Source organism: Helianthus annuus, chromosome 13, assembly GCF_002127325.2.
Source record: "Helianthus annuus cultivar XRQ/B chromosome 13, HanXRQr2.0-SUNRISE, whole genome shotgun sequence".
In the NCBI taxonomy this organism is placed as follows: Eukaryota; Viridiplantae; Streptophyta; class Magnoliopsida; order Asterales; family Asteraceae; genus Helianthus; species Helianthus annuus.
Window position 1 is genome coordinate 71,561,665 of NC_035445.2, and position 15,613 is coordinate 71,577,277.

The 15,613-nt window shown below is 34.0% G+C and overlaps 1 protein-coding gene and 1 long non-coding RNA gene across 2 annotated transcripts; both read left to right on the forward strand.

The window, feature by feature from the left end:
• The first annotated feature begins 2,847 nt into the window (after positions 1 to 2,847).
• LOC118485633 lies at positions 2,848 to 3,384 on the forward strand. The gene is made up of 2 exons (XR_004877195.1): positions 2,848 to 3,199; positions 3,276 to 3,384. It is a non-coding gene; the product is annotated as an uncharacterized LOC118485633 (long non-coding RNA).
• A 2,683-nt stretch (positions 3,385 to 6,067) lies between these two features.
• LOC110898142 (thioredoxin-like 1-1, chloroplastic) lies at positions 6,068 to 8,296 on the forward strand. The gene is made up of 4 exons (XM_022144896.2): positions 6,068 to 6,619; positions 7,010 to 7,189; positions 7,257 to 7,421; positions 7,810 to 8,296. The coding sequence occupies exons 1-4, from the start codon at positions 6,386 to 6,388 to the stop codon at positions 8,116 to 8,118; spliced, it is 888 nt and encodes a 295-aa protein (XP_022000588.1). The 5' UTR covers positions 6,068 to 6,385; the 3' UTR covers positions 8,119 to 8,296.
• The last annotated feature ends 7,317 nt before the right edge of the window (positions 8,297 to 15,613 follow it).

The following is a 15,613-nucleotide window of genomic DNA, read 5'->3' on the forward strand; positions in this document are numbered from 1 at the left end:
TGAAGCTTGTTATAATGTAGTAGCATTTTGGCAATGTAACCCTAATGTCAAGAAGCTCTTATGTCTAGTTTGAGTTTCACAAAATAAAAAAAAGTTTTTGGGTTTGGTATTAACACCTTTGAATGGTGAATATTCTTTAGCTAAACAAGTGTAAATGTATAGGTACATTCAACATGATATTGCTAAATGGGTATCCTTTAATATTATACAAAGTGTCGCTCAAAAGATGAAATATTATAAAGGGGGTAATTCCATAAGCGATATAAGATAGATGGGTTATAAATAGTAAAACATAATGAATAAAATGAGGAAATCAAAGACATTTTGCTTGTGTTAAGAGTTTGCTTTCAATTAAAATCAAAGAATCCGTGTGGTTTCATGCTTCCCGGGAGAGCATCTAAAGCCGATCACTCGTTTTTTTTAATTAAAGTTTGAAGTATGAGATAAAATTGAGTCATTTTTATTCTTTTCTTCAAATAAATTCAACAATCCTGGATTAATGCATGGAAACATGGGACTATGAAAATCAATAATATAGTTATTTAATCCAATTATTGTTTAATTTTTTTTGGCAAAGAAATGCTTCATGAATTTAACATTTTATTGATTTTAGAGTGAATACTTCATTTTTTGACCCCTAGTCTAGATCGTGTTTTTCATTTCTATAATTCATGAGAATAAAATATTAAAAGTTTTTTCTAACGACAAATTTGGATCACTGACCCGATCATATTCATTTCCACTAAGCCAATAAATCTGGGAAAAAAAACCTCCTTGTGGGAATCGAACCCATGACCTCATGGTCACTAAGCCTTATCCCACCCTTCAGATGCGAATAGGCTATAATGCCATAAGCATATTAATGGTTCTTGGTCACTAACTAGGGCTTGATGGTCTCTAACCGCGGTTTATCGCTCAAGTATTTTGTCTATGTAGTTTTTGAGAAAGTCCTTAAAGTTCTTGGTCCATATAATTTGAGACCTTAGTTTTTGAACAAGTCCTTAAAGTTCTTGGTCCACGTAATTTGAGACCTCAAAATGTTGAATGATTGCAAGAAGCATGAAGGATTATTATTGCTATCTTATACGTTACACTGATTAACTGGAACTTCTTGGTATTGATGACTCCATGAGCAAGGAGCTAACTACGGATTTGATCCTCGACTCATTACCCAAATCACATGACCAGTTTGTTTTGAACTATTGTAAAAAAATAGGAGAAATCTTTCTAAGACTATATGGTGTGGGGTAAAGCCCACATTAGGCTACGTATGCACCGCATAAGTAAGAGACTTTATCATTAACTTACACGGTGTGGGATAATACCCCATTTAAACACTATTGAAGTAAGAGACTTTATCGTTAACTTGTACGGTGTGAGATAACTATTAAAAAATGGAAATAAAAAAAGAAAAATCAAAAGGATCGCATGGGCCCCACATGCATAGGGTGTTGGGGCTTTTTAATAACAAAATTTCAGCAATTTATCTATCAACTTTTGATGTGTATTCCTTGATTACTTGGGTTTCAAATTTCACTAGGCCCATTATGAAAGAAGCCAATCTGGGCTGGCTTTTTGAGAAGCCCATAATCTGTTGGGCTTTATTCAAGCATAGTCCTCGTCGTCTTCCCCCTTTCTGCCTTCTGATCAAACATACACATTGACATTGGTGCTTACATCATTTGGTTCTTCATAATAAAGGGCAATCTGATTTCGTTCAACTTTTTTCAATAGGTATGACTAAAACTGACTTTTTTTTATTACTTGTTAATCTTGTAAACTGTAACCAATTTGGGGGGGGGGGGGGGGGGGATTGTTTTTTCCTATGCATGCTGTGTAATTCGAGTTTAAGCTTTGGGGTTTTGCCATTTTTTTGTTTGTCTTTAATGGGTTGATAATATAGGGCACCAGGTGTTCGACGTAATGTTTGGCATTGGTTTTCTTGTTGTACAATTTAAGGGTGTAAACGAGCCGTGCCGAGCCCGAGCCTTCCACTACTCGAGCTTGGCTCTGTTCAAGCTTACTATTTTGAGATTGAGCTCGGCTCGCGAGTAAAACCCAAAGATCGAGCTCGGCTCTAATTTGAAACCAATCTCAAACGAGCTAAAAGCTCGGCTTGCCACTGTTATAACAGCTACATTATATATAAAAAAATAATTTAAGATTATGTTTTGGCTCGCCACCCTAAACAATATTTGTATGTAAAACTCGAGCTCGGGCTCGATAACTAAACGAGCCATAGTTCAGGCTTGAGCTCGGGCTTGCTAAAGCTCGGCTCATTCAAGTTTTTTACCGATCCGATCCCAAACAGTTTCTTATGCTTGTTCAAGTCATTTTTCTTACTAGTAAAGTTATACGCTAGGTGTTCGAATGTGAAAGAAAACTTACACTTGGAAATTGATCTTTTTGAACTTGAAAGTTTTTATACTATCATGTGGATTATATCCTGAACTTTTAAGCCTATGTATTACATTGATACTCAAACCACATCATTTGTCCTACTAAAGCCATTATAACAGCTTATAGGTAATCACTACAGATGCTCTAATGGCCAATGTTCCACCTTTTCAACCGCTAAATAATTCCCAAGGGGTGTATGATTTTGCTCATCTAAGTGCGGTTGAAGTTTCTGTTAGTCACCTCTCGCGGTGGTTTCCTATTTTGGTGCTTCTTCTGTCCGTCCATGTACTATTAGAAGGTACTAACGAGTATGATTCATAGAAATGGCAAAATGGGTGGGTAGGGTAAATGGGTCAAAACATGTGATTATTTGGTATAGCCCGAAACAGTTCGGTATACACCCGTCCCAAAATATAGATTCTTTTATTATCAAGTAGTTTGTGAAATACGATTAAAAGGGCTATATTATTTCAGTAATAATCCAATGGCGGGAAACAATGTGTGTCATCAAGTGATGATACTACTGTAGCCAAAGATTCAAAGCAGCAATTCATGACAAAATCTTTGCCGGCACTTGAACCTATTAGAGTGCACATCCAAACACCCCTTAAGCTTCCCAAACACTTTGATACCTTTGTAGGAAAATGTCGGCCCTTGGTGCAAGTGTATCAAATGAGAAGCTATTGTGGGTCCTGGTATCGACAAAGATGTAGCTCATGAGTCCGTTGTTGGATTAATACCTGCCACTTTAGTTCCTAGGGAGATCCTGCTGATTAAAAAGAAGAACCCTGTGTTTAAGGTATCGCCAAGTAACTTTTAATGAATGAACGAACATCATAATCAATTTTATTTACAGTTTTCTTTACTGTATGCAGAATTATAATGCTGGAAATCCTACACCTGTTTTGTACATAAAAATAACGACTGAAATTGCACATCGTGCTCTGGTATGGTTCTTAATATTATTATATATATAATTTGACAGGTCGAAAACGTATATACCAAAAAATTCTATAGAACCGGGGGGTCGAAAACGTATATACCCAAAAATTTCTATACGAAAACTACATATATATAACACTTATAACACTACTGAGCGAAAAGTTCGGGGGGTCGGGCGCCCCTCCCCGCCCCTTCTATACTTCGCCACTGGATCTAACCCTTCATTTTTCAACATTGATAACTTTTTTCAAAAACTTATAAAATATCATTTTTACTCCCTCGCGTCTTATGTTTTTTTTAATGTGCGTGTCGGTATAAATTCGAGTTTGTCTACGTTTTGACGTAAATTTTTTCAGAAATAAGTCAGGTCAAATATAATACGATGCCGTGCTTATTTTTTATGGACGTTTTCAGTTGGTCTACGTTTTGGCATAAATTTTATTCGGAAACGAGTCGGGTCAAATATAATATGTTTTCGTTAGAACGTATAAATTTGAGTTACTTATCGTTCGGACGCTGCCACTACGTTCAATACCATTCTTTAACTTAAAAAACACTATTTTCTTACATGCTTATTTTTATGTACGTGTCGGTATAAACTCAAGTTGGTTTACGTTTCGACGTAGATATTTTTCGGAAATGACTCGGGTCAAATATACTACATTTTCGTGTTTATTTTTATGTACGTTTTTAGTTGATTTATGTTTTGATGTTTTTTTTTTTCGGAAATGACTCATGCCAAAACATAATATGTTTTCGTGTTTTGTTATGGACGTTTCCAGTTGGTCCACGTTTTAATCAATAAACAATTACAAAAGAAAAATCAGTACGCTCAAATCACGTTGAAAAAACTGACCCCACAATGCGGGGAATCCGTTCTAGTTTTTACAATAATGTCATTTTGAGCTACACTACATATTTTTTTTAATGATTGTGTGAATTTTGTTATGAACTCTAAAAGCAAAGTGCAAATGTTGGTTTGCAGAATCTGGTATATGGATTTGTATTGAAAGGCAAACCTTGTAGAATCGGGTCGGGTCACTCGTTACTGAACACCCATTTTTCAAGATATTTCCTGTTGCCAAAAATGCATGGCCACCATGAAATTAGTAATAACCACTCCTTTTTCTACACAGGGGCAATAACGTAAATTTACATTTTTTAGCTTTTAACATATGTGGATCCACGTGGGTGACAAAGAGTAGGATCACGTGTTTCCTCATCTACCATTTAGGATCATATCTATTTATTGTGGTCCTGATTTTAATTTTAATTTCTCTCTATATACATTTTGCCCCCCTGAACTTCGTATTTCCTTGAATCATACTTTATCTTTTGTATATTCAAATGCAAAAAAACCGAATTAATAGACCTATAACCGAATTAGTTAACCGAACCATATCAAAAACCGTTGGGTCAGTTAATTGTTTACTGATAATCGAAAGTAATGGGTCGGTTATGGTTATAAATGTTTTCATACCCGTCATAACCAGACCGAACCGACATGTAGTTAAATCTTTGTCAGATTATGAACTTTTTACCATTTTTCCAATACTTGATGTTTTGGTTGAACGTTTGTTTGAATTTATGGATCTATGATATCATTTTGGTCGAACATTTGTTTGAATTTATGAATTATATCATTTCGTTGATGGTTGGTATTAATACTATTGATTATATGTATTTACTTTATTGCTATGTAATATATTAATATATAGAAATAGAAATGTATAATAACAATTTATTTTATGGTCAAAAAATTTTAAGCCCAAACTTTCAAACCCACATAATTCACACTTATATTGTTTTGAGCTATTTTTAGGTAGACCTAAATTCACGGTTAAGTGAACCATAACCGATCGGCTATAACCTTCAAATTGATTAACCAAACCGCCATAACCGATTGGCTACGGTTATGATTATGGTTATCCATTAATCGACATCTTAGTTATGGTTATGGTTTTAGGCCAAAATTGACCCAAACCAACTCATGCACACCTAGGGCTGTAAACGAACTAAACGTTCAGCGAACAGTTTGTGAACCGTCTGCGGGAGGTTCGTTTACGTCCGTTCGTCTAATAAATGAATGAACATGAACAAGAAATTTTGATCGATTGGTTAAATGAACGAACACGAACAAAGGTCTCATTCATTCATTTGTGTTCGTGAACGTTCGATAATGCGTTCATGAACATTTGTTCATATTCGTTTGTTAATATTGTTCATAAAGATTTTTGTACATTTGTTTATATCTAAACATTTAATATTCTTTAATTTATTACCCTAACAATTAAATAGGAAACCTCATTCCCACCTTGTTATGCACCTTTCCCCTTTCCTTCCTCATTATTCACATCACGAATACATCAACTTCTGTTCCACTATTCGAAGTTCAAGTTCTAGCGTTGCTTCCTCGGCCATCCTTTTTTATCCTTTATCGTCTTCACCGATTTTATTTGTATTCGTGAACGCACTCATTTCCTTAATGAACGAACACGAACAGAAAATCTCGTTCGGTAAATGTTTGTGAATAATTCATGAACACATTATTTCCTTAACGAACGAACATGAACAAGGCCTTGTTCGTGTTCGTTTAGATAGAACCATCAAATGGATATATAAACTAAATATTGGAGGACTGAAATGGAACTTCATATGAACACAAGGGGGGTAAAATGTAACAACAGACAATAAATCTTACTTGCATGATCTGTTTTCCAGATTATCCACCGTTGGATTATGTTATCTGATTCGTGTATGACTAGGAAAAGCATAGTCCAGAAAAAAATGAAATTAATCCATAATGAAAAAATAATGACCCCACAATTTCTTCAATCTCAATTTCAAAACCACTTTAAGTCTTACACGTATACAATGAAATTGCACAATAAGCAATCCCAATTGCCCCTTTTATTGGCTTTGACTTGAAGCAATCCAAAAACCCTGAATTAAATCTCATTCATCTTTGATCTTACAAAAACTAAAAAACCCATTTTTCTTCAATCAAATTGAATTAGGGAAATATTGTCATATTGAAATAATCATGGCTAAGATCATAAGTAATGGTTATAAGTTTCCTGCTTGTAATCATGGTTTTGGTTACAATAAGTTTGATAGTTTTTCTCATGTTATGGTAAAGATGCCGGTTTTTTCGACTTCCGGATCGAATTTGACCCTTCGGATGTCGGCCGACGCCGATTTTTTCGATCGGCGTGCGGCTTTAGGTGGTCAAGGCAGAAGGGTTCTGACACAAGTAGCTGCAGCTTCTGATTCTAAGGTCTGTTTTTATTATTTTCATTTTTTTTATTTTCTTAATTCAATTACATTATTAAGCAATTTGTTTTGAAATTCAAATTGGGTGTCTTCAAGATTTGTTTTTTTTTTTTGGTTTGGTTTATGCATATGAATTAATTAAAAAATATCTTTTTTCAACAAGAAATATGAGAACTTGATGTTTTACTTTTACCCAGATATAAATTACTACAAAATAGGTAAATTATTGTTTTACCGTGTTAAGAAAACCAGAAAAACAACAAATGTTAGGAATCAGATCTTGATTTTAAATATCTTGCAAGAAAAAGCATAAATCTTGAAATATATATAACAAGCAATCAAATTAACTATACAGATACTATGTTGTTGATATCTTGAAATTGTGATTAAACAGATGGGTATTATTGGCATTGGAAAATCTTTAAAATGGTGGGAAAAAGGGCTTCAACCAAACATGAAGGAAATAACCGGTGCAGAAGATCTCGTTGAATCGCTGTCAAAAGCCGGCGATCAACTAGTCATTGTCGATTTCTTCTCACCTGGTTGTGGTGGCTGCAGAGCTCTTCACCCCAAGGTATGTATGTCATTTGTCGAGCTTTCGTTAAAGACCTTTTTTTAATCTTTTTTCTTTGATTTTGCAGTTATGTCAATTAGCAGAGATGAATCCTGATGTCCAGTTTTTGCAAGTGAACTATGAGGAGCACAAATCCATGTGTTATAGCCTCAATGTTCATGTTCTTCCATTCTTTCGGTTTTATAGAGGGGATGAGGGTCGTCTTTGTAGCTTTAGTTGTACCAATGCTACGGTTCGTGCCAATTTTATTATTTCTTGTTTATTTTAGTAAGGGTAAATTGCATTTTACGTCATTTAAGTTTCAGCAAAATTTCAGGTGCAGTTTCTTTAACTAACGAAATTACAGCGGATGTCCTTTATGTTCTAATTTCCTTACAGTAGATGTCCTTTATGTTTTAATTTCTTTATAGCGGATGTCTTTTATTTTTGTAATATTTTTACGGAGAAAGGATTGCGCCTGTAAAAAAAAAATAGAACATAAAGGACATTCGCTGTAATTTCGTTAGTTAAAGGACAACGCTTGAAATTTTGCGGAAACTTAAAGGACGTAAAATGCAATTTACCCTTTTAGTAACGTTATAAACGATGATTGTTTGAACTCGAGTACAATGATGATACAGATCAAGAAGTTTAAAGATGCATTGGCGAAACACAAGCCCGACCGAAGCAGTGTAGGCCCAGCGAAAGGTCTCGAGGAGAAAGAGTTGGTGGCACTCGGGGCCAATCGGGACCTTTCTTTTGCGTATAATCCACAACCGGAGAACCCGCAAAAGGAGGTTGCACCACCACCATTGCTGCCAGTGCCAACGGTGGCAACAGGGGGTTCAGGTTCACAAAGCCTGCCTCTTCCTCTTCCGATTCCCTTGAAGTCAACATCGGAATCGAAAGAAGATAATAAAGATAAAACATTGGTGTCTTCTGGGAGATGAGTTTTATCATAAGTATTTCGTATGTTATATTTTAGTGTTTTTGTACTATTTTTGTGGATGTGTAAATAGTACAATGGTCTAGCCCAAGTGTGTGCACATCTGTATGCCCATTTTATTGTGGCATTCAGAAGCTTAAATTTGAAATTTCTGTCTAATAAGAGGGTGATTTTGTTTTACACATTGGCTTTTTTTTTTTTTTTGGTTTTTTCGCTAATGGTTCAGTTAATCGGTTATTTCCTACCATCTTTCGAAGAGAAGATTTGAGTCGATTTTGGCACATTACGGGGCATAAAACCGTGAAAATTAACTAGAACCCACACGTTTGAAGAGAGGGGGGGGGGGTATACTTGACTTTATATAAGAAAAATGAAACCTTCATGTCTTATATAAAAAATAAACCACCGCATACCCGTCCATTGTGGCATGATCGTTGATAATATTCAGAACTTTATATAGAAAAAAAAAACGAAACTTATATAAAGCTTCACATCTGAATGTTGATAAACATAAACATGTTGCAACGGTAAAAAACAAATTAATAACATTAATAAAAATAGACACGTCGTAACGACAAATCTGGATTATAAAACATATATGTTAAATGTTATTAGATAAATCAAAAATTTAAATCAACTTTGATGACGTAGGGGCTGTTTGGTAGCCTCTTAATGACCATTCAGATGCTACCTCTTAATGGTTTAAAATCTCTGAATGAATAAGAGGTAACCTCAAGTCTGAATGGTTAAGAGGTAACCTCTGAATGGTAAATCATCACACGTCACATTCTTCTACCTTCTCATTGGTAAAATTCTTAATGGTTCCATTAAGTGGTAGCTTCTTAATAACCATTCAGAGGCTACCAAACAGCACATTTACATTACGATAACTTGTACATTTTGATCCACTCTATTTTTGATCCACTCTTAGTTTTAAATGAAATTTACACCGAAACCATAAAAATGTCACTAGACTACGATACTAAACAAAACTACAAGTATCTAACATGACAATTTTTTAATATAATGACAACAAATAAAAACTGAGAATTTGGTGTAATAATTAACCTAAAAAATTATGGGAAATTGGTCTGTAATAATCCTAACTATACGTCATTGGCCATTGTCAGTCCCACCTTTAAATATTCCCATGCTAGTCCCATTTTTTGCTATTTTTTGGTACCGATACGTTACCGGTATTTTGGTATATTTACCGATATATACCGGTACTGAACCGGTATATTTAGTACCGGTCCGGTGTCATGCTCATCCCTATGAGTAACCAGGATACCCGACCTGGGACCAACCGAAACTAGACCGATTAAGGATATTCGCTTTGGTTCTTAGAGTTAATTTTGGGTTTGTATTTTGTAACGGATGGTCCCAAAGGTTTGCACTTTGTAACGCATATAGTCCTTAGCTAAAAAATCTAAAGGTTTCAGCAAGTCCAAGTTAGGAACTAAATGCGTTACAAAGTACAAACCTAAGGGACCATGTACGTTTGGCAAAATGCAAAGCATAGGGACCATCCTTGTACTTTTGGAAAGTTATGGATCAAATCAAAACTTCTGCTCAACCACAAGGATCATGCGTGCACTTTACTCAAACATTTATATTTATGACCCAACCTGAAGATACACTGAGGCCGACCCACCCTATAGCCGTCTGGTCTTCGGTTTTGAGTTTTTATGACTTTCGGGTCAGGTTCTGTCCAGTTTCGACCCAATGCACATCCTTTAAAAAGAAAAAAAGCTTTGATGCATTGTTGAAAAGTCATAATAGATCTAAGTGAACCTGCATTTATAAAACTTAAAATGTCAGAAAAAATAACTTAATGTAGAAATTGCTTTGAATGTTTGAATACTAAAAACATTGCATGACAATTTCAAATTTCAATTTCACCATAAACAGCCTAGCATGAGATGTAGAAAGAAGAATGTAGCCAAAGATGACATGACAAAGCATGCATATCGACTGTCCACTAATCACTATGTTCCAATGGACAGACGGTTGCCGTCGTCATGTCATCCTTGGCTACACACCAACATTTCTACAACCACCATGTTAGGCCATGAGTGAACCTTCAAACCCTTAAAAATAATAACAAGAAGATGATGGAGTGTGAGTAAATGATGTGGAAAGAGAGGTGTGGTATTTTGAGTGTGAATGGGGGTGTTTATATAGACTTCCGTGACTTAAATTAAAATTAAGTAAACCCCAAAAAAATATATTTTTAAATACTGTTTATTTTTATTTCTTTTCCAGTTTTGAGTTGGATTTATTATATAAACATAATGAGATTTTATGTGCTTGTAATTTTATACCATGAAATTTTATTATTCTTGTTATTATAACAAATTTATTAGAGCATATATGTTATAAGTAAAAAATACGAGTGCAAGCTACTTTCCGGTAATATCATAATATAATTAAGTTGTTTTAGAAATGGTAAAAGAATAGCTACGTGATGACAAAATTTTGAAAGTTTATTAAATTTAATAATTTGTAACTTTTAATTAAGGTGGAAAGTTAAGGAAAAAAACTCGCATCTACAATATCAGTTAAAAAATCCATGCTTCATGAGTTCATGGGATATATCCCCCTACTTGTGGCCTAGTGGTAGGAGATTTGGGTTTTTCAATGGAGACTCAAGTTCAATTTCCACTTGTGTCATATTGGGGTGGATATTGGGCAATGATGGTGACAAACCCACCGAGGGGGGTTCGATCCTGAGCCGCACCCCGGTTTTCATCCGGTTGTTACTTCAGCGAGGCATCTCGTGTGGAGGCAGTACAGTCTCTGGGAGAACGCCGTAACCAAGTCTGACCAACCCAGCGCGGACCCGGTTAAGACAACGTAGTTTAGGCAGATCTTAGCTAGGGCTACCGTTTAGGCGATGTAACATTGGATCACTAAAAAAGAAAAAGAATTTTTTTTATCATTAGCTCATGGGATGTAATGCCAATATCTATTCAGTTAAAAAGAAAAAAGAATTTTTTTTTATCATTAGCTGTTTATATAATTATATAACCGTATTGGTTCCCCTATAGGTACAGTATTATTATTAGTAAAAGAATATTAATTATGCAAAGAAAAAGGTTTCTTTATGGAATATATATTTTAAGTGTTTTTTCTGCAATTTTATCATTAAAATGTATAAACAAATCAATCAATAAATATAGGCTAGCTGACAGGGAAAATACACAGGTTGTTTGTTACCCAGGTCCAACACTCTTCTTCCACCTAATAGTTTCAAAATTTATAAATTTTAACCAAATGGAACACCACCATAATCTACACGCCTAAGGGGACTAGGGGTGGAATCACTAGTGATGGATTCCATCACTCCCACTATCCAATCAACTAATGCCATGTCATCAATCCAATTTCCATCACTAGTGATAGAAATGTAGGAGGGGTGGAATCACTAGTGATGGGGATTCCAATATACAAGTATTAATGCACAATGTACAAGTCATACCCTATAAAACTCAAAAGTTTAACGCGTGCTCAGGTTAACGCGTTTACATTTCCACGCGTTATGAATTGACTGGCGACGGTGTAGCGTGGTTGTTTCACGCGTTCTCAATGGCCATCACGGGACCGCCCCGTCCCCTCTAAGTTTCATTCATGGCGTAATTAACACTATGTATAATGTATATCAATCATAGAAACAAAAGATCAATAGCTCCCTCTAGGAACAACTGACATCAAATACACTAAAAAAACGGAGCAATAGCGGCGACATTTATCGTCGCTCATAACTGTTAATAGAAGCAATTCTTGATGGATGAACTCTCAAGTATCCAAATTAATAAATAAATCAGTTTCGACTATTACACATGATGAATTGTGCATTATAATTCCTGTAAGGTATCAATATAGTTCGTATACTTCCTTTTAAATATATTTGACACCTTTTTCTTTTTTTTTTTCCTTTTAAATATATTTGACACCTTTTCTTTTTTTTTTTAATAAAAATTTTGTGACCAGTATTAAGCATATATCTTAGGCTAAATGGGAGTGATTTGAAATATGATTATTATTATTATTATAATTAATTCATACAGACTATAACTTATATAAAAACGGGTGCATTGTAAATAACTTATGTTTAGGGATGGCAAAAATACTCAAGCTTGACGGGTATATCTGAAACCCGAAGCATTTGGGATGGGCATGGTATGGAGAAAAATATTCCGCGGGTATGAGACAGGTAAGGAATTAGATGATACCCGAGCCGATTGTCCGAAGCTATATACCCGTTTACCCGAAATATGTGCCCGAAAACTTTTAAGTATTCATATTTGTTAGTAATCTTTCATTCTTGTAGCTTTATTATTTGAAAAATAAACTTTTATTTGAAAGGTATATTTTGATGACATTATTCATATTTATTTGCTATGAAATGCAAATTTATTTTTTGAGATTAATGTCATAATATATATACATTTTTAAATATATCAAATACTATTATGGTGTTATTATGGTGATGATGATATGTATGTTGTTATCATACTTTAATATATTATATAGATTTTTAAAACATAAAATTACAAGGAAAGTAAAAATTATATATACATGAAAATCTCAATGGGTATGCCCGATACCTAACGGGTAATGAGCCGGTATAGGACAAAATTTTACAACCGGGTATCGGTATGCAAGTCGTACCCGACCTACACCCGGCCTATTGCCATCCTACTTATGTTTAAGCTTTTTTAATTTATTTAAATTAACACTATAAACAAGTAATATTATTAGATGACAGTCAATTTTACTAATCACTAGATATAAAATGTTGCTTGTCTACAATACCAAAATACTTACAAATATCTCGCATTAGGGTCCTTTCAATATAATGATAAAAATGAAAAAGAAAAAGAAGAATTGTGTGTAGTAAAGTAACCCAAAATAACATATGATCTGATTATAGTTGACATGAATCATAAATACTATTCTAACTTGTTAAAGAATTTAATTCACCCAACCCACTATTTAAACTCTTTCAGTTACAACTCAAAAGTTAATTCGAATAAGTTTGTATCATGTACAAATTTGGATGGAACCAAAATAGTGCCGAGAAGGATTTTATTCGGGTTCGGTTCAGTCCGGATGCAAATCAAAAACCTTGTTTCATATCTTGTTCGGGTCCAGGTTCAGGTTCCGTTGGTCATTTGGTTTTGATTTTCTATAAATTTTGGGTTTGATCTGGTTTTAACCCAATGCACACCCCAAGAAACTTTTTTTTTTTTTTCTAACGGTAAATTTGGATCACTGACGGACCACTGGAGTATGATCATACCACCAGTAGAACCACCCGATCATATCCATCTCAAGTAAGCTATAATGCCTATACGGCTATACACCCCAAGAAACTTTGACACCCATTGTTGGGAAGTCATAATTACAGATCAATTTATATCTGCATTTGTAAAATCTATATCAGAAAAACATTAATTAAAATGCAGAAATTGCTTCTATTGTTTGAATATGAAGAACATTGTATGGTATTTTTAATTTCACCATAAATAGTCTAGCATGACATGCAGAAAGAAGAATGTAGCCAAAGACGATTTGCCAATGCATGCACCTACGGTCCAATGGACCGACGGCTATTTTCGGCAAATCATCCTTGGCTTTCATCCTAACGTTTCTGCAACCGCCATGTTAGGCCATGGGTGAACCTGCAAATCTGTTGAAGAAGAAGATGACTATGGAGTGTGAGTAAATAGTGTGGAAAGAGAGGTGTGATAATGAATGTGAATGGGGGTATTTATATGCAATTCACTCAATTCAATGTTTTAGATAATAATAAAATAATAATAATACTAATAATAATAATAATAATAATAATAATTAGGTAAATCCGAAAAACATATTTTTAAATGCTGTTTATTATTTGTCACTTTTAGTTAAGGTTTATTATACCCGAAAATAATGAATTTTAATGTATTTGTCTAGTTTTATATAATGATTTTCTTCTGTTATATATATAGTTTTTTTTTATTATGTTATTATTTAATGCAATGGACATCTTATAACTTGATTACTTTTACATGACAACCTGTTTTCGACATGTCATAACAAGGGGAAAAAAAGAGAGAAAACGATTTATCCGGTTATAATAATAATAAAAAAAATGTTTACAAATCAGTGGGGTTCTCGTGGTGGTGGCGGAAATTCGATCGGTTATAGTTCAGTTTGTTTTGTTACCAGAACAGCATCGATTATCGGTACAATTTAAGGCAAAAATAAATAAATTATTCTTAATACAACTCGGTTCATCGCGGTACATGTACTAGTATATTATAGTTTACAAGAAAATAAATTATTTGCAGCAATCATCATCATCATCAGCATCATCATCATACTTAGTATATTCCACCAATAGCAAAGCTAAGATAGGGTCTGAGTAGGGTAAGATGTAGACAACCTTACATCTACCTCATAGGAATAAAGAGCCTGCTTCCAGTGAGACCCGCAGCTCGATAGTAGTTTTGCATCAAGCATTGGACATAAGGCACATAACACTCAGCAATTGATACAAACGCCGATTAGTGCATGTACCATCTTGTCTTTCGACTATCAACGCTACCATATGATGCATGATTAATTATACCCCTCTTTTAATGTTATTTTCACGAAATTAGTAAAATAACGTTATAATTAGTGTACTTTCACTTTTGCCATCTGAGCGGCCACACATATATACATTATATGAGCATACCACAAGCGGGCGTATTTGCAACAGTAAAATTATATAAAAGTTGTCGGATGTAACTCAAAAGGTAAATTCGAGTTTTACATCATTGAAAACCATAAAAATGAATACCGATATTGATTCATATAACAACATTGGTACCGTTTATGTTCAGCACATACCGGAACTTACTATAGCCTAAATACAAAAAAGCTAATGAACACATGTTACAACTTAATGTAAAGAAAGGTAAACATAAATACGTATTTGGTCTTTAATATAAAAAAAGTAAACACAAGTTATAAGAGAAAAACAAATTGTAAAAAATAATAGATTAAAAACATATATATTATATATATATATATATATATATATATAATATACGGGAAAACTAAAATTAAAAATAAAATCAAATCTCTTAAATCTACTCTTTCTTTTAAGTTTGTAATTGTATATATATACAATAGGAGTGTTCATGGTTTGGTTTTACGGTGATCAATTTTCTTTCTTGACTTTCTGTGGGTCGGATTCAAAATTCTCAAATAGTAGTTAGCGGTTTACACGGAAACCGATTGTATAAAACCAAACCAAACTGAACCGAACCGTAAGATTGACAATATATTTTATTTTTTAGATATTTCATATTGTTGTTTATACTTGTATAGTTGTATTTGGCTTAATTAAGGGTAAATTACATTTTTCGTCCTTTATGTTTATATCGGATTGCAGTGGATACCCTTTAACTTCAATAATTACAGTCACAGTCCTTTATTTGTAAAACTCATTACACTATACG